This window comes from Carcharodon carcharias, chromosome 9 (genome assembly GCF_017639515.1).
Source record: "Carcharodon carcharias isolate sCarCar2 chromosome 9, sCarCar2.pri, whole genome shotgun sequence".
Lineage (NCBI taxonomy): Eukaryota > Metazoa > Chordata > Chondrichthyes > Lamniformes > Lamnidae > Carcharodon > Carcharodon carcharias.
This window is the reverse complement of record NC_054475.1, coordinates 142,420,176-142,438,915: the sequence shown is the minus strand read 5'-3', so window position 1 is coordinate 142,438,915 and position 18,740 is coordinate 142,420,176. Positions and strand designations below refer to the sequence as shown.

The 18,740-nt window shown below is 42.9% G+C and overlaps 2 protein-coding genes across 6 annotated transcripts in view; one reads left to right on the top strand and one right to left on the bottom strand.

Moving 5' to 3' along the window:
- The window catches only part of lnx2b (ligand of numb-protein X 2b), a 74,953-nt gene extending 57,979 nt beyond the window's left edge, over window positions 1–16,974 (top strand). The window contains exons 5-10 of one of the 2 annotated variants that reach the window (XM_041195647.1): window positions 479–853; window positions 2,077–2,232; window positions 3,958–4,132; window positions 12,180–12,402; window positions 13,004–13,162; window positions 15,733–16,974. In XM_041195647.1, the coding sequence (XP_041051581.1) occupies window positions 479–853; window positions 2,077–2,232; window positions 3,958–4,132; window positions 12,180–12,402; window positions 13,004–13,162; window positions 15,733–15,868 (1,224 nt within the window). In that variant the 3' untranslated portion in view covers window positions 15,869–16,974. The remainder of the gene's footprint in view (window positions 1–478; window positions 854–2,076; window positions 2,233–3,957; window positions 4,133–12,179; window positions 12,403–13,003; window positions 13,163–15,732) is intronic. The other variant, XM_041195648.1, reaches the window with a different exon arrangement.
- LOC121282142 (pre-mRNA 3'-end-processing factor FIP1-like) overlaps window positions 16,961–18,740 on the bottom strand; it is a 63,794-nt gene continuing 62,014 nt past the window's right edge. For all 4 annotated transcript variants that reach the window (XM_041195650.1, XM_041195652.1, XM_041195649.1 and 1 more), the window contains one exon: window positions 16,961–17,353. In XM_041195650.1, coding sequence (XP_041051584.1) covers window positions 17,221–17,353 — 133 coding nt within the window. In that variant the 3' untranslated portion in view covers window positions 16,961–17,220. The remainder of the gene's footprint in view (window positions 17,354–18,740) is intronic.

Genomic DNA, 18,740 nt, shown 5'->3' with positions numbered 1-18,740 from the left:
AGACCAGGATTAATGTCTCTTCCAGCAGAAGTGGTCCTCCAGGTCTAGCGTGAAAAATTTTAGGTCTTTCATGCTCAGCCTCCCTCTTCTCTTCCTAAACATGTGACCCTCCCGGAACTCCCTCCTGTGACTTGCCGAGTGGCAGTGCCCCATTGCTTCAGTTGTACCTGGCAGTCCTCCTGCCATCCAAAATTCTGCCCCTGCCCGGAGGCCAGTTGCCACTCCTCTGCCTGTTTTGAGTAGGTCGGACAACATCTGTGGGGAGAGAAACGAGAGTTAAAGTTTCGAGTCCATATGACTCCTTCAGAGCTTCGTCAGAGTTCTGAAGAAAAGTCATATAGACTCAAAATGTTAACTCTTTCTCTCTTCACACATGCTGTCAGAGCTGCTGAGCTTTTCCAGCCTCTTCTGTTTTTATTTCAGATTTCCAGTATCTGCAATATTTTGCTTTTATCTTATCCTCTTCTGTTCCTCAAAGGTGAATGGTGTAAATATCACCAGTGTTCCACACAGCTATGCCATCAGTGTACTGCGGAGGCCCTGCTCTGTATCACGGCTCACAGTGCTTCAAGAAAGAGGGTTTGCCATTCGAGGATCTTCTCAAGAAAGGAATAGCAGTAACAGCAGCCACAAGCAGACTCTGAATGTAATTTTGCACAAGAGGGACAGAGGCGAGCCGCTGGGCATTAAACTAATTCGAAAGCCAGATGAGCCTGGAGTGTTTATTCTGGATCTACTGGCAGGTGGCCTAGCTGCTCGGGATGGAAAGCTGCGAAATAATGATAAAGTGCTTATGATTAATCAGCAGGACCTCAAAAATGGAACGCCAGAAATTGCAGCACAGATAATACAGGTAAATTCAGGGTTTCAGTGTACCCCCTGAGTCCAGTGCATAAAAATTTTTAGGAAAAGACAGTTTAAGACCAAACAAGTTCATCCCCTTGTACAAAGATTAATTTCAGCTGCTCATCTTCCTATCAAACTTCTTGATGTTTTCCTTCTCCCGTTCCTTCCATCCCTTCTCTTACCCTTCTCCTGTCTCTCTCTCTCTCTCTCTCTCTCTCTCTCTTTCTCTCCCCCCTTCTCTTTTCCCCTCTTTCCCCCTTTCCTCCTTCCATTTCTCTCTCTCCCACTTCCCTCTCCTCTCCTCTCACTCCCTCCCCAATCTCACCATCTTCCCTCCTCCACCCCACTTCCTCTTGGCTCTTTTATCATCTTATGCAATTTAACAATTTTCGCTGATAACTTATTGCATTACCTCATTTGTCTTTTGGTGAAATGTTCCACCTAGCTTCTATTGTTCCTAACTTCCTAATTAACTCATACCCACCTCAAATTCAACTAAACCAATCTGGATGTTCTGAGCTAACTTTTTGTCAGCAGTTTCATTCCAAAGCAGCCCCTTACTCAAGGGTCACTTCCATGAGTATTCCAAAACACTTCTGAGCAGAGTGAACAACCGTGAATTTGAATTCGCAGTTCCTGATGGGTGAAATTTTGATCTCAAACACGTTACCCTGGACAGTTGCTGAGTGGAGGTCAAGCATTCCCCCTAAAGGGTCAGAAAATAAGCTACAGGATTGATCATCATTCCATGAAAGCAATAGGTCTAGAACTATTAATAATTATATGGACTTTCCTATATTCAGAGTTTCACTATATCAGAATCTTTTTCCGTCAGTGGAGGTGAAAGCAGTTCCTTTGGAATTGTTTCAGAAGCAAGTGGAATGCTGCAGTGATTGGAGAGTGGGATTGGATGACTGAACTAGAATGTATCTAGCTTGTGATCAATGCTGTGTCCTGAGTAGAAGAGGCAACAGGTCGTGTAATGTAGTAAAACATATTCCTGTGGCTGACGGAATTTTATTGACTTAGTAATGTCTGCTCTAGATGCTCAGCATGAACCTAATCAGTTGGACAGAGGTGGTACTCTCAATGATACTATCCTGTCAGAAAGGAGGGGAGAATGACTGATATGGTTGTCTTGCTGCAAATGTGTATCAGCCTAAAAGTCGCAAAAAAGTTTAGAATCGACTGATGCAAAATAAATGAGCCAGTTACTGTTCATCTCTTTAGTCCAGTGAGGGAAATGTTAACTTTGCGGTCCAGAGATACACTGACCACCAGAGCCCGGAAATTATTGATGAAGCTGGATCAAGCAACAGCAGCCCCTCACGTCATCGCAATAAATCACTGCAGCATCATTGCCGTCGACGCTCACACTACCAAAAGGTGAGTACAGCAATATCGTGACAGTGAATGACTACTATTTGTATGGGCTTTCCATCAGAGCTCTGTACCCACTTCACTGACTGTTGGAATACCAAACAAGCAAGTATTTTGACAGGAGCTAACCAAGTATAGAACAGAATTTCCTTATTTTCAGAATGTGGGAAATTTTGGTGAAATCGCCTGATCTTTAAATTCTCATTGGATTAAAAATCGGTCCCTGATTTTTATTTTTCAATTTGTAGAGGAATATCTGAGACTGCAGTAATTTAATTCTGATTTTTATATATTATTTTCTCAACTAGGCCTGTTTTAATTTTTAAAATAAAAATAGTACAATACTGATTTAAAAAGGAACCTTCACTGCCCTTGTCAAAATGGAAATTGAGTGGTGTTCGTGTGTAATTTTTATCAATGCCTTAGGCATGAAAATAAAGATTGAGTACAAAAATTACATTGAATGTAAACTTCCTTGGGCTATGAGATTGATTTATGCCAGATAAAAGGAGATCGATGTTAGTGAGCTGTGGCCTGAACACGACTTTGTGTTCCACATATTCCAGAAGAAAATTTGGAAGATGATTAATGGTGACATGACTGTATCTATTTTGAGGCAAAGTAATGTGAGTCTGTCTTTTAAGTCTGTCTCCTTCAGCCACTCCCAATTATCACAAAACAAATGCAAATCAAGATTTCATCTTCCTGCCAGGATGATTGAAATCAATGCAGTAAGAAATATATCTACTTGTTGACTCTGAGTACGTGGCAAGTTTGGTCGTGAGAAAATACTTCAGAGCACTGGAAATGCTGGCGGCTCACAGTCAGTGATGGAGTTGCTTTGTTCTTTAAAGACACCCTGAGGACCCAATGGTTTCCTCCTGAGCCGTTCTGTCTCCATTATGACAATGTAATACGGGAGACATAATGGAAAATGAGTGCATCTGGATTAACATGCCTGCCCTCAGATTTTGCTTTTAGTCTGTTAGGTGAGTGAAAGACATTTGCTCATAGCTGTAATATGAGAAGCCCCTCCAGTTGTGTTCCATTCATTGGTTTATGTTTAGCTGTTAAACCCTCCATAAGGATTAGTGTCATGTTGCACTATGATCTACCCCTAGTGATCAACATGAAAAGGTGCAGACTCTCGCCTGTGTCTTTTCCACGTGACGACTTCCCTGCTTGGAAGAGGAGGAAAATGGAACAAAGTCCCATGCCTGGTGGATGGTTGTGAGGACTTAAGGCCCGGGAGCAAGTTACATCCTGATCACGTCAGTGGAAAATAGAATATGATAAATTAAAGGGGAGGAGGAGGAAAATTTAAAAGTGAGCGATGGTGAAAGAACAATGTGGATTACTTCAGTGAAAGCAAAATACTGTGGATGCTGGAAATCTGAAATAAAAACAGAAAATGCTGGAAAAACTCAGCAGGACTGGCAGCATCTGTGGAGAGAGAGACAGAGTTAACGTTTTGCATCCAATGACTCTTCATCAGAGGTTTGAAGGAGAGTCATGCAGACCCGAATTCCCAGATTAGGGCAGAGGAGGTTTTCATTTGAATTATTGGATGGCAAATCCATAATTTCCCATCACCCTTTAGCTTCCTCTTTTTAAAAAAAAATTCCCTACAACATAATGGAACTCCATACAATTACAATATTTTAATGGTTTTGACATGTAAATAGGGCCAAAGTATTTTTTAACATTAGTTTTAACATTATTTCCCCTAAGGATCTATCACAGCCTTCAATGTGCCAGGAGAAGACAGTTCCAGTGAGAAAGGAGCCTCGTGAGTCTCTGGGAATAACTATTTCAGGCGGCCGTGAAAATAAATATAAGGTTCCAATCTATGTGACTAGCATCCAGCCTGTGGGCTGCCTCTACAGGGATGGCAGAATCAACAAAGGTAAGAGTATACTTATTCTTGGGTTATGTTTCATTGACATAACATTATCTTCATAGACTACAGAATACCAGGTGCAGCATTGTGGCACATTTTTAGATTTCAGGATACAACAATGGTATCAGTATGTATGGCTACGTGGAGTGTCTGGAGGATTTTAATTATGTTACCAGGGCTTTGTACATTCATTATTTACTCAGCTTACTCACTACCTAATTACTGTGTCCGGGCAGAATGTAATCCCTCAGTGTGGTATTCTCCCTCTCTCTTTACTGAGATATTTTCCCTCAGGGGCAGAATTTTACATCTTGTGGGCGAGATGACGTCGGGCGAGCGTCCTGATGTCATTGTGCCCTCACGCGATATTTCGCTCGGCGGGTGCGCACAAAAGTCGGAAGCGTGCCCGCCGACAATTAAGCCCATTAATGGCGCGACTGTCTGTGACTTTTCGTGACCCGCCCAATCTTACGGTTAGTGGATGGGCGAATCGGCCAGGCGGCCTTTATGTTTTTCACCAAACCTCACCCAAGGACGTGCTGAAAGTTCCGTTAGGAAGTTAAATAAAAATAAAGATCTGGGGCCAACATTTTTATGAGGCGTGCTTTCAGGTGCTTGATTGTGATGCATGGGCTTTTTTTTTAGCAACTTTTTGCACTTTATTTCATCATCTGCAGGTCTGTAGCTGCCTAAGGAAGCTGTCTGCCTTCAGGGAGCTCTCCCACAGTGCTCATCCACGCCCATGGTGATGTGGTCACTCAGCCTCTTCCCGCCCCCTGCCCCAGCAGTGCAGAGCTTTTCAGCACAAGGTTCACACTGGCCAGCCAGCATGAAATTGCAGTCGGGGGTCCGTTTCCCAGCTGCTCCGGGCCTGCTGATCGCGCATGCCTGATGACCAGAAGATCCAGGCCTTGGTGCTTGTTCTCCTCTACCTTGTTTATGTTTTATTTTATTATTCATTCATGGGATGTGGACATCGCCAGCCAGGTCAGCATTTATTGCCCATCCCTAATTGCCCTTGAAGGTGGTGGTGAGCTGCCTCTTGAACTGCTGCAGTCCATGTGGTGCAGGTACACCCACAGTGCTGTTAGGGAGGGAGTTCCAGGATTTTGGCCCAGCGACAGTGATCGATCAGCGATATATTTCCAAGTCAGGCTGGTGAGTGACTTGGAGGGGAACTTCCAGGTGGTGTGTTCCCATGTGTCTGCTGTCCTTGTCCTTCTAGATGGTAGTGGTCGTGGGTTCGGAAGGTGTTAAGGAGCCTTAATGAGTTCCTGCAGTGCATCTTGTAGATGGTACACACTCTCGCTACTGTGGTGGTGGAGGGAGTGAATTTTATGGGTAGGGTGCCAATCAAGCGAACTGTTTTGTCCTGGATGGTGTCAAGCTTCGAGTGTTGTTGGAGCTGCTGTCATCCATGCAAGTGGAGAATATTTCATCACACTCCTGACTTGTTCCTTGTAGATGGTGGACAGGCTTTGAGGAGGCGGGAGGTGAGTTATTCACCACAGGATTCCTAACTTCTGACCTCTAGCCACACTTTTTGTGCGAACTTAAGACAGTAATTGTCAACAAGATATTAACTGTAGAACATCGCAGTAGAGTCCCAGAGTCTACTCACCTAATGTATAAATAGCTGCACTTCCACGAGAAATTACAGGACAGTTATTCGGAGTGTGAACTCTAGCTTAATTTAGCTTCCATGATGTAGAAACACAAGCCAATTCTAGTTTTTTTTATTCCCCACCTTACTAAATTAGCTAACTTGACATAGAGCAGGGAAAGCATGACTCCAAGCTTCCTGTTTCCAGGACTGTCACTGACCTCATCTCCTCTGGAGTTCTTCCTCCCACAGCTTCCAACCTCGGATGGCCCGCTTCTACCTCCTACCCAAAATCCACAAACAGAACTGTCCCGGTAGACCGATCTTGTCAGCCTGTTCCTGCCCCACGGAACTCATTTCTCGTTATCTTGACTCCCTTCTCTCTCCCCTTGTCCAGTCCCTTCCCACCTACTTCTGTGATTCCTCTGACACCTTACGTCACATCAACAATGTCCAGTTCCCTGGCCCCAACCGCTTCCTTTTCACCATGGACGTCCAATCCCTCTACACCTCCATCCCCTACCCGGATGGTCTGAGGGCCCTTAGCTTCTTCCTCGAACAGAGGCCCAAACAATCCCCATCCACCACTACTCTCCTCCATCTGGCTGAACTTGTTCTCACACTGAACAATTTCTCCTTTAACTCCTCTCACTTCCTCCAAATAAAAGGTGTGGCTATGGGTACCCGCATGGGCCCCAGCTATGCCTGTCTCTTTATGGGGTATGTGGAACTTTCCTTGTTCCAGTTCTACTCCGGCCTCCTCCCACAACTCTTTCTCCGGTACGTCGATGATTACTTCGGTGCTGCTTCGTGCTCTCGTCGGGACCTGGAAAAATGTATTAATTTTGCTTCCAATCTCCACCCCTCCACCATTTTCACATGGTCCATCTCTGACTCTTCCCTTCCCTTCCTTGACCTCTTTATCTCAATTTATGATGATAGACTGTCCACCAATATCCATTTCAAGCCTACCGACTCCCACAGCTACCTTGACTACAGCTCTCACACCCCGCTTCCTGTAAGGACTCCATCCCATTCTCTCAGTTCCTTCGCCTCCGTCGCATCTGTTCTGATGATGCTACCTTCAAAAACAGTTCCTCTGACATGTCCTCCTTCTTCCTTAACCGAGGTTTTCCACCCACGGTCGTTGACAGGGCCCTCAACCGTGTCCAGCCCATCTCCCACGCATCCGCCCTCACGCCTTCTCCTCCCTCCCAAAAACATGATAGGGTCCCCCTTGTCCTCACTTATCACCCACCAGCCTCCGCATTCAAAGGATCATCCTCCGCCATTTCCGCCAACTCCAGCATGATGCCACCACCAAACACAACTTCCCTTCACCCCCCGCCCCGGCGGCATTCCGTAGGGATCGTTCCCTCCGGGACACCCTGGTCCACTCCTCCATCACCCCCTACTCCACAACCCCCACCTATGGCACTTCCCCATGCCCACGCAAAAGATGCAACAACTGCCCCTTCACTTCCTCTCTCCTCACCGTCCAAGGGCCCAAACACTCCTTTCAAGTGAAGCATCATTTCACTTGCATTTCCCCTAACTTAGTCTACTGCATTCGTTGCTCCCAATGCGGTCTCTTCTACATTGGAGAGACCAAACGTAAACTGAGTGACTGCTTTGCAGAACACCTGCGCTCTGTCCGCAATGACCCAAACCTCCCTGTCGCTTGCCGTTTTAACACTCCACCCTGCTCTCTTGCCCACATGTCTGTCCTTGGCTTCCTGCATTGTTCCAGTGAAGCCCAACGCAAACTGGAGGAACAGCACCTCATCTTCTGACTAGGCACTTTACAGCCTTCCGGACTGAATATTGAATTCAACAACTTTAGATCTTGAACTCCCTCTTCCATCCCCACCCCCTTTCCATTTTTTCCCCCTTCCTTTTGTTTTTTCCAATAATTTATATAGATTTTTCTTTTCCCACCTATTTCCATTATTTTTAAATCTATATCTTTTATGCCCTGTTAGCCTTTCCACCCCACCCCCACTAGAGCTGTACCTTGAGTGCCCTGCCATCCATTCTTAATTAGCACATTTGTTTAGATAATATCACTGCCTTTAACACCTCTTTGTTCTTCTGTCTGTGACACCTTTTGATTATCTGCTCCTATCACTGCTTGCTTGTCCCTACAACCACACCCCCCTCTCGACTTCTCTCCCCCATGCCCCCCCCCCCCCCAGCTTAAACCACCTTATATTTCACCCCTCTCCTAATATTCACTCAGTTCTGTTGAAGGGTCATGAGGACTCGAAACGCCAACTATTTTCTTCTCCGCCAATGCTGCCAGACCTGCTGAATTTTTCCTGTTTTTGTTTTGGATTTCCAGCATCCTCAGTTTTTTGTTTTTATCCAAGCTTCCTGTTGTTTGTCATTTTAATTCTCCACCTTGCTCCCACTCTGACCTTTCTGTCCTTGGTCTGCTATAGTGTTCCAGTGAAGCTCAACACAAGCTCGAGGAACAGCACCTCATCTTTCCACTCGACAACCTTCTGGACTCAACATTGAATTCAATGGCTTCAGATCATAGCCTCTTCCTCCATCTCGTTCCGTGTTTTTTTTTTGCTGGTTCCATCTTGTTTTGTTTCTTTCTTTATCCCTTCATGTTGCATTCAGACAACTGTTATGTAACCATTCATGCCTTATCTGAATATATCTTTTGTTTCTTTAATGTGCCCATAACCACTTTCTTTGGCTTTGTACCATGAATCCTTTTGTAATTTAATCTCCCCTGCCCTCCACCCATCACAGACCTTCTCTTTTGTTCTTGCCCCCACCTTCCGCTGGCTTTAACACTGATTGTATACATTACTATCTTTCATCAGTTCCAATGAAAGGTCATCAACATGAAACATTAACACTTTTCTCTCTCCACAGATGCTGCCTGACCTGCTGAGTATTTCCAGCATAATAATTAGGATTGAGATGAAGAAAGATTTCTTCATTCAGAGGGTGATCAACCTGTGGAATTCTCTACCACAGAAGGCTGTGGAGGCCGTGTCACTGAGTATATTCAAGAAGGAAATTGATAAATTTTATGGATATTAGGGGATCAAGGGCTATGGAGAGAAAGTGGGAATATGGCGTTGAGATAGAGGATCAGCCATGATCATATTGAATGGAGGAGCAGGCTCGAAGGGCCAAATGGCCTACTGCTCCTGGTTTCTATTTTTCCAGCAGTAATTCCTAACTCTTCTCATCCCTCCGAACCTGCCTACAGCCTTCGACAGGGTTGAGCACACCACTATATTCCAATGCCTCTCCGATGTTACGAGCTGGATGGCATGCACTCACCTGGTTCCATTCTTACACAACTAACTGTAAACAGAGAATCAGCTGGAAAGGTTTCACTTCTCACTTTTGCAGTGTTTCCTCTGGTGTCCCGCAATGTTCTATCCTTCACCCCTTGAGGAGAATTTTCTCCCCGTTGGGCGGGCCAGTCGGGAGCGGGCGCAGGTGGGCGCTGCCCGTGATTGGCTGTGTGCTGCCATTTTACATGGACAGGCTAATTAAGGCCCGCCCAGCATGACACGCACCCAGTAGCACTCAGCGCTACCTTTGCAGGCAGGGGAGGAGGGAGAGTTGGGGCCTGCGCTTTTTCGCACATACACGCAAAATAGCACAGAAATCTCCTTGAGATAAAGTTGAATTTGACAGTTCAAAATAAAAAAAAAAGTTAAAAAATCATTTACACATGTCCCCTCATGTGACAGCGAGCTGGGGCATGTTCATCAGATGTTTAAAAAATGTTTATTAATGTAACAAATCCTTCATGAAACTGCATCCCGCCCGTGGATGAGGTTTCATGAAAAATGTGAAGGCCGCCTGGGCTCTTTGCCCGCCCTCCAACCTAGGTTAGATGGGCAGCCGTGTCAGATTGGTTAATTACTTTATTAATGGCTTTAACAGGCCTTTGACAGTTCGCCGGGCACGCAGCTGACTCTGGTGCGTGCCTGCCGAACTAATGATCGGAATGACATACGGTAATGTCGGGACGCATGCTCCACATCACTGCACATCATTTTGCATGTTGGAATTTGGGACCCGACCCCGCATGCCGGACAGAAGATCCTGCCCCTTATTTCTCATCTATATGCTGTCTTGCTGACATTATTCGAAAGCACAGCACCAATTTTCACTGCCTGAGGATGAACCAGACTCTTATTCCTTGACCCTGAGACGTGTTCCCAACCACACATCAGCACCATCACTAAGGCCACCTGTTTCCACATCCGTAACATCACCCAACTCTCTTCTTACCTTATCTGATTTACTGCTGAAGCCCTGTTTCATGCTTTTGTTACTCTAGGCTTGACTATTCCGATGCACTCCTGGCCAGTTTCCCACATCCTCAGTAAGCTAGAGGGCATCCAAAACTCTGCTACCCATGTCTTTACTCATACCACATCCTATTTACCTATCACTCCTGTTCTCACTGATCTACATTGGCTCCTGGTTATGCAATGCTTTGATTTTAAAATGCTCCTGTTTCCAGATCTCTCCATGACCACATCTCTCCCTGTCTCTGTAATCTCCTCCAACCCACAACCCTTCGAGATAATGGAGTACCTCTAATTCTGGCCTCTTGAGCACCCCCAATTTTAATCACCCCACTATTGGTTAGTGTGTCTGTGCTGCCAAGGTCCTATGGTCTGGAATTCCCTCCCTGAAGCCCTCTGCCTCTCTATCTTATTCCTCCTTTTAAGATGTGGCTTAAAACTTACCTCTTTGACCAAGCTTTTGGATATCTGCATTTTGGTTCCATGTCAAGTTTTGCTTTATGACGCTCTTGTGGAGCACTTTGGAACATTTTATTATGTTAATAGTGCTACTATATAAATATGAGTTGTTGTTGTCATCTAAACGTTTCTCCATTGTATATTCTGATTTGAACTCAAATCAAAAATAGTTACTTTACTATGAATTGAAGCTGTTGCAATATCACAAGCCTGTTGTAAATCTCCTTTCCGACATCTGTGCGTCCTTGAGTTATTTTCAGGCAGGGTTTGTGTGGGCGACTTGAGGGAATTGTATAGCAGAGGAAGGAAAGATGTAATAAATTCTCATTTCCAAAAAGCTTGCATCCTGAGGGCAGTTCAGCTTATCACAATGCCTGATTTCTACTTTCAAGGCCAACTGTGTTGATGGAATGAAAGCCATCCTCTTGTTAAAATTAATACCTGATGTGACTCATTTATTTATATAAGCAGATCCTCAGGTAGGTCCTGGAACTGGGGATGATGGGAGATGGAGGGTAAGGTGGGTGGCGGTCCACTTTTTCTTTTGTGTGGAGCCAGGAAGAGCACGGGACCCATTTGTGGACTAATTCCAGTCAGGATTTCACAACCAGAATTAATATTCCGATTGGGGTCCCTGCACACCTGGAACTCTCCTGCTAACAAATTAGCAGCTTGCACACTTGCAGTGGAAATCAGGCATGAGAGAGCGTGACCCAAAATTCATATCCGATTCTTTGTTTCACCTATGTTTTGGTGTAAAAAATAACGTTGAATTTTCATCCACAAATGTTTTCCATGTTGAATGACATAATATATGGTTTGCTCCTCAGATGGCACTTAATCTTAGCACTGTGAGTTTTAATACAGAGTTCAATGGACTTTAAGAGGCAACGGATAAATTGACTATTGACTGCACGTCCCTTGTTTGACTACTCCTGCAGTGTTGATTCCTATGTATCTGTATCAGAATATAATCAATTTGAATAGAACAGGCCATTCATGAATTCCCTTTGTGCTTATTGTGACATCCAGTGAAGCTTTTCTTCTTGGCCATTTTTTTGTACTCCCAAAAGTGACATCTGCTGTCTTTCATGGACAACACATTGCTGTCAATCAGCTGCCAGTCAATTTCCTTTATTCTTATCACTCGTTACATTTTAACAATAAAATTAGGGCTCCCTTGATGGCTCTGGAGGTTAGGCAAGAATAGTTGGGATGTAGAAACTAGGAAGGCTTCCAGTTATTTAGTCAGCTATGGCAGTGGTTGGAGAGTTGCAATTGGTATCTACACCTCTAGGCTAAGGAAGGGAAACTCAGTCTGAGTTCCTCCTCCTGATCATTGTCAGGCAACCTTTGCTGGAAATATAGAGCAAGTTGAGCCAAAGATGAATAATCCACTGACTTTTGTGGAGTAATTTTAAATTAACCTGCCCGGCAGGAAACTGATGAGATCAGATTGGGTGGGGTGGAAATAATTAAATGCTTATGTAATAATCACCGCTTGGTGTTTTTGGGCCTGCACATGAGTGGCTAATTGAACAAGCTGTACTTAGCCATATCTGACATGAGAGAATGCCAATAAGAGAAGATAAACTTTGTATTAGTTTATTCATTTTAAAATATCAGTGATGACCTTCAGTCCAAGGTTCATACTTCCTGCCCTGTGGCATTAAAATGGGTCAAATGTTTTCTGTCATAGGAAATGTGCTGCTGAGCATAAACGGGGTGGACCTCACACAGTTGAGTTACAATGAGGCGGTGTCGGTTCTCAAGTTGAACGCAGCCTCCTCTACAGTGGTGTTGAGGGTTTTGGAATTCCCCAACATTGAGACATCATCAGCAGCAGAGGAGCTTCTGGAGGCAGGCAAGGAGAATGATTATGATTGGTCCCCTCTGTGGGTCATGTGGCTTGGGTTACCAAGGTGAGGACTGTTCTAACTTTTTTTTTATGGTCAAAGTATTCCACAAATGCAATATGAAAGAAACTCGCACAATATTGTAAGCACGAGTGAGCCAAGATAAAGTATAAAGCTGTTTATTGGTAAAGAACAACTACCAATCTAGCACAAGGATTTAACCCTACTCTTGGGTAGGGTTAAAATCACCATGGTTTTTTAAAAAAGTAGAAAAAAGAGAAATTATTTGATATTACCTTGAGACTGTTGGCAACTGGGTTCTGCCACTTCGATAACTAGCACTTATCAAAAGTACACTAATGTTTCAAAACTAAAAATCTAACTGAGGTCTGAACACCTCTAAATGCTAAATGTAGTGACATACATGTGTTCTCAGCTTTACTAAGAAATAAATATTTTAAAAAACAATATTGCTGACACCTACAAACACACCTATTAAAAATGGATAGGATATATCTAATTGACATGTTATATGATAGAGGTATGTATCAAATGCTAAAGAAGTCTTTACTATAGTGTTAAGCAAATTGAAAAGGCCTTCTGATTCTGTGACACCTTCATGAACATTATTAACCTTAACATCCTTTTTCCTGTTCTCCATTTGAAGTTACCTTCACTGTTGCAATGACATTACTCTACAGAAGAGTAATAACGAAAGCTGGGGATTTAGCATCGTTGGGGGCTTTGAGGAAAGCCAAGACTACCAGCCTTTCTTTATCAAAACCATTGTACCTGGCACACCAGCGTACTTTGATGGAAGACTAAAGTAAGTTGCATCTATTTTGATTGTCCTATGAGGAAAGATTGTGTAGACTAGGCCTAGTTTCCCTGGAGTGTAGAAGAATGAGATTGATCGGATTGAAACTTATAAGACTCTTAAGGGGCAGGGTAGATGCTGAGATCTTTCCTCTAGCTGGAAAGTCTAGAATGTGCGGTCACAATCTCAGAATAAGAGATCAGCCATTTAAGACTGAGGTGAGGAGAAACTCCTTCAGTCAAAGATGTAAACTTTCGCAATTCTCTACCCCAGAGCTGGGGATCTCACTCAGCTCAACCAGTGAGTATATTAAAGACAGTGGTCAATAGATTTTCAGGTACTAAGGGAATTAGGGATATTGGAATACTGCAAGAATACAAGAAATAGGAACAGGAGTAAACCATATGGCCTGTCAAGCCTGCTCCGCCATTCAGTATGATCATGACTGATCTTGGGCTTCAATTCCACTTTCTTGCCCACTCCCCATATTCCTTTATTCCCTGAGATACTAAAAATCTGTCTAACCCAGCTTTAAATGTATTTAACAATGGAGCATCTGCAACCATCTGGAGTAGAGAATTCCAGATTCAGAGCCAGTTGAATTTCTCCTCCTCTCGGTCCTAAATGATTGGCCCCTTATCCTGAGGCTGTGCCCCTGAGAAGGTGGAATTGAGGTTGAAAATCAGCCTTGTTGAATGGCAGAACAGGTTCAAGGCCAAATGACCTACCTCCCCTTCTATTATGTTGTATTCGTGTCAGCCTGGGTGTTTGGCTGTAGTGAAAAGGGGAAATAAGGGTCCTGTGTTGTATTTGCAGAGAGGGAGCACAAACTGAGGATTATATTGTTGTATAAGGAATTAGTTAGACTCAATCTAGAGTATTTTTGTCTTTGAGAATATAGAGGAGTTGGCAGCAAAGGAATTGCAGTTGAAAAATTTTAATATAACTTTTTGAAATGTGATTTAGAGAGATTGCATACATAGTTTTCTTTGAAAATTCAGTTGGCCTATTCTCCATTACCAATCAGTTTGATAAACCCCTTTTCCCAATGTTTTTTTCACAAGAATGTAATCGAACAAAATTTGACATTGAGCCAAAATAAGACATTTGGACTGGTAACTAAATGCTTGGGCAAAAGTGGATTTTAACGACTGTCTTAAACAAAAGATTCCAAGAAGTTTGAGGACAGATTTCGGGAGTCTAGGGCCTAGAGGGCTGAAGGCACAGTTGTCAGTGGCAGGGGATGTACAAGCAACCAGATTGGAGGAACACAAAGCTCTGAGAGCTGTAGGACAATAGGAGATTAGAGACAGAGTGGCAGAACATGGAGGGATTTGAACACAAAAACAATTGTAAAATTGAGGCACTGATGGACTGGGAACCAATAAGTCAAGGAACACAAAGGTAATAGGTGAACAGGACTTGTCAAGTCTCGTAACAAAAGCATAGCAGAGGATTTCAGCAGCAAATAGATGGAGACAGGCAATATTATGGAGGTGAAAATGATAAATGATCCTTGTGACAGACAGGATATGGGGTCGGAAGCTCAGCTCTGGTCAAATAGCACTTCATGATCCTCTATTGTCAAGATTTACCTGTCCAATGTCAAATGTGGATGGGCTCCAATTTGGCAGAAGGAACAAAAGTCATATGCCACAACAGAAATAAGAGACCAGGGATCAAAACATTGAGTCTTTTCTCTCCTTGGACACCGTCTGACATGCTGAGTGTTTCCAATCATGTAATGAAATGGAAAGGGAAATAGGTGGAGCTTCCATGTGAAAAAGGATAGGCTTTGCTTGGCTTTAATTTGATCATTAAAGGCTACATTCTGACATGGATGGAAGCTCAGATCTTGGAAATGGAACAAAATTCATATTGAACCGAATGCTCCTTTTCACTAAGTTACTCGATTTGCAGCATGTGATTTTGCATGTGCATGCTGGAGACCAGGGAAATTGTACCCATCTGCATACTTTTTAATAGGACTAGGCTTGTATTCATTTGAATGGGGAAGATGAAGGGGTGATCTAACTAAGGTGTTTATGATTTAAAAGAATTTGACAGAATAGGTGGCAGGAAGTTATTTTCTTTGATGGAAGAGTCCGCACCAAGGGGATGTAACTTTAAAAACTTGAGAACTGGGCTGTTCAGGGATAAAAACAAAAATAGCTGGAAAAACTCAGCAGGTCTGACAGCTTCTGTGGAGAGGAAGACAGAATTAACGTTATGAGTCCGTATGACTCTTCATCAGAAGATCCTGGGATAATGGGATGCTATCTCCCTCCCCTCCACAATAAAAAGCTATTACAGCTAGGTCAACTGATTTTTGCTGGGCACGGGTATTAAGGATCACATAAATGAAATTGAGGTACAGAGTCAGAGTCTAACTGGTGCAGCAGGTTTGAAGAGCTGAATGGCCTGTTAGTATATCTCCCTGGCTGACAAAGTAGATATCATTGTACATTAATCATCACCATGAATAATCCCTGCTCAAGATTTAGCTCCTATTAATTTTTACTCTGGGAGCTGTGATTTTGAATGGAACAAAGGGTTATTTTCTTTGTTCTCTCCTTCAGATGCGGGGATGAGATTGTTGCTGTAAATGGGGTCTCCACTGCGGGCATGAGCAATTCGGCTGTAATTCCAATGTTGAAGGAACAGAGGAACAGAGTCACTCTCACTGTCGTCTCCTGGCCAGGAAGTCATGTATGAAAGTAAAATGACAAGACATTTGCCTCAAAAGCCTTAATCATGAAACTGGTGGAGTGCAAATTAGAAAACAAGAAACCATCACAATCCATGGTCAAGCAGAGAAATACCAGATTACCAAAGTGCATTTGTTAAACCAATCTTTGTCCCCACAGGCACACCTATGGATTTCACTTTTCTCCAGCTTCAGTTTAAAATAATTTGTGAAGGCAGTGATTGGATCATGAGGGAAAAAGTCAGGCCTACTATAAATTTCCAAATGGATATCCAAAGTATGAGCACCTGCATTCAATAATCTTACAAATAGAATCAGTTATTTTACAGTCATATAAATTAACTTTACACAGAAGGATGACGTGGCTGAAATGCTGTCATAACCAGGATGATACATCCTCTGATTTTGCTACTGACAATTTAAACACAGACTTACTACTAAATATTTCTTTTAGAGCAGAATGCTAACCTCAATGATTATCATCAACACTGTCAAGTCAGGCTTCATATTCAGATTACACTTTTCTCAGATCTCTATTGTGGCAATGAAATAAATCCTGGGGTTATCTTATCTGTCCACTGGATACCACAGGATATTGCACCATCATCTCGAAGCAGTTTGATTTTGAGAAGACTTTGTGCTAAAGCCACAATGAACATTCCAACATGGTGGACATTAGTACCTGGGTTCATGTAAATGAATACAAATCAGGGGAAAATGTAAAGATTGTAATCTCTAGTTTAAGCTTGCTAGAATCAATATTGTTAATTAGGCAGTAAAATCACCAGTCAGTGTTTTCTTGAAACAACAAATGTGCGTGATGTAGTCCTTCAGGTTCTTGTAATGTAACATGGTTCTTGTTTACAACTGAAAAAAAAATCAAATCTGATCTATTTTCACGCTCAAGCTTTTAAAAATGCAGATGTGATTGAAAGCTAGATTATGAAACCTAAGATTTTATTTAGTTCATTACTGCCTTAAAGGGTTGTACAACTGATTGTGAACCATAAGTATAAATATAAGCTTTAGAAAATGTCTGATTTTATATAAATGTTGGAGTTGATGAATTCTGAATTTAAATATGTCCATTGAACATAAACTATATTTAGAAAAACTGTTTTAATATTTTTTGTTTTACAAGCACATTTTACAAAAAAGACAAGTGTAAATAGGTAGAAAGGTAGGATCAGGCTTCACATTGTACTGTTATGCAGTGCCTTCCTAAGCATTACTGTCCATTTAGTTGTTTTTTCTTAAATTGCATTCACCGCACCTTCAACAGTAAAGAATCCAGAACATCAGAGCTAACTGTTCGTCGTGAATAGTATTCCCCAAAGGAGGAGACCAATTCAGCAGTTAGTTATTCTTTAGTCTCTGTTCCCCCGGTCTCTGCAGCACCTTCATCCCCAGCTTCTTTCTCCTCTTTGTTTCGTTTATTTTTCTTGTGTTTGTGACGTCTGTGACTTTCTCCTTCCTCACTTTCGTGCTGTTTGCTGTGAAAATAAGTCAATAGTAAATCTTGTTCTTGTGATCTAAAGACTCTGTACAGAACTGGGAGCTACAGCGTGCATAAATTGCTGCAGGGGTTTTCTGTGTGTCTGCCATTATTGCAGCAAAAAATACCAGAAAGGCACCAACTTTCCAGGGTTGTCAAAGTCCTTCTATAGAAATTATGGCACACAAGTCACCTTATGAAATTTCCAATATATTGTGTCAAATGTTATTCCTGTTCAATTACTATGCCTCTTGTAGATTAGTTAAAGTGCTCATATAATCTTTACTAATTTAAAATCTCTTACGAGCTCTAAGGGCAGAATTTTGCAGGCTTGGCGGGGTAGGCAGGAAGCTGACTGCTGCCCGCGATCGGGCCTGGAAGGCAATTTCGCGCTGACAGGCCAATTAAGGCCCACCTAGCTGAGCACTGCTTGTGTGGGTGGGGGAGTTATGCAAGCAGGCGCTAGCTACATAATCTCCCTGGGGCAGAGAGCTACCTCAGGGAGATGAACTGATTTCAGATAAAAAAAATTAAAGATCTTATGTTATGAAACATTTCCCCTCATGTGACACTGTCACATGAGCTGGGACATGTTTTTAACTTGTGTAAAATTTGAGAGAGATTTTTATTTGCTTTAGGAAACCTCATCCCGCCCTTGGATGAGGTTTCCTAAAAAATGTAAAGGCCACTTGGCATTTTCGCCTGGCTGCCAGCCATTAGGTTGGACGGGCAGCATAAATTTGAATTAAACTAACTTTTTCATGGCCTTAATAGGCTTTTTAATTGTCGGTGCACATGCTGCCGACTACAGCGCGTGCCTGCTGAACGAAATATCACGGGACTATGTGATGTCGTCAGGACGCTCACCCAATGTCATCGTGCATCATTTTACGTTCGGCCGGGTCATCAGCACGCACGCCCACCAAGCATAATTTTCTGCCCTTAGTGTGTAAAGACAGCATCCACAAAATGCACAAGAGTTTACCATCCAGCGATCTGGGAAAATCAGGGTAAAACCAATAAGTTGGTTCAGCCAAATAGCCAGCTGCCATTCACTGTTTGAGCTCTAGTTACCTGCAAAACCATCACCACCTTGGAGGGTAGAAAATAAATTGTAAAAAAAAAATCCAGTCTACAAAATGGTTAATTGTGAATTACAGTCTCCATTTGTCACATAGCATGCCATGCTGCAGCTAGTGTAACAGTGACCAAAAGGGTGATGACATGACCTTGATACAGAACAATATATGGTAGCCATTCAGCATTCCTCCCTCCCTTGGCTGAAATCAGCTGATTGATAGTAGCCAGGAACCCACGTTGCTTGCTGCTGAACCTGTACATGCCTGTTCTTGTTCTACTTAATTTTGTCTATTTTCAAATTGGTG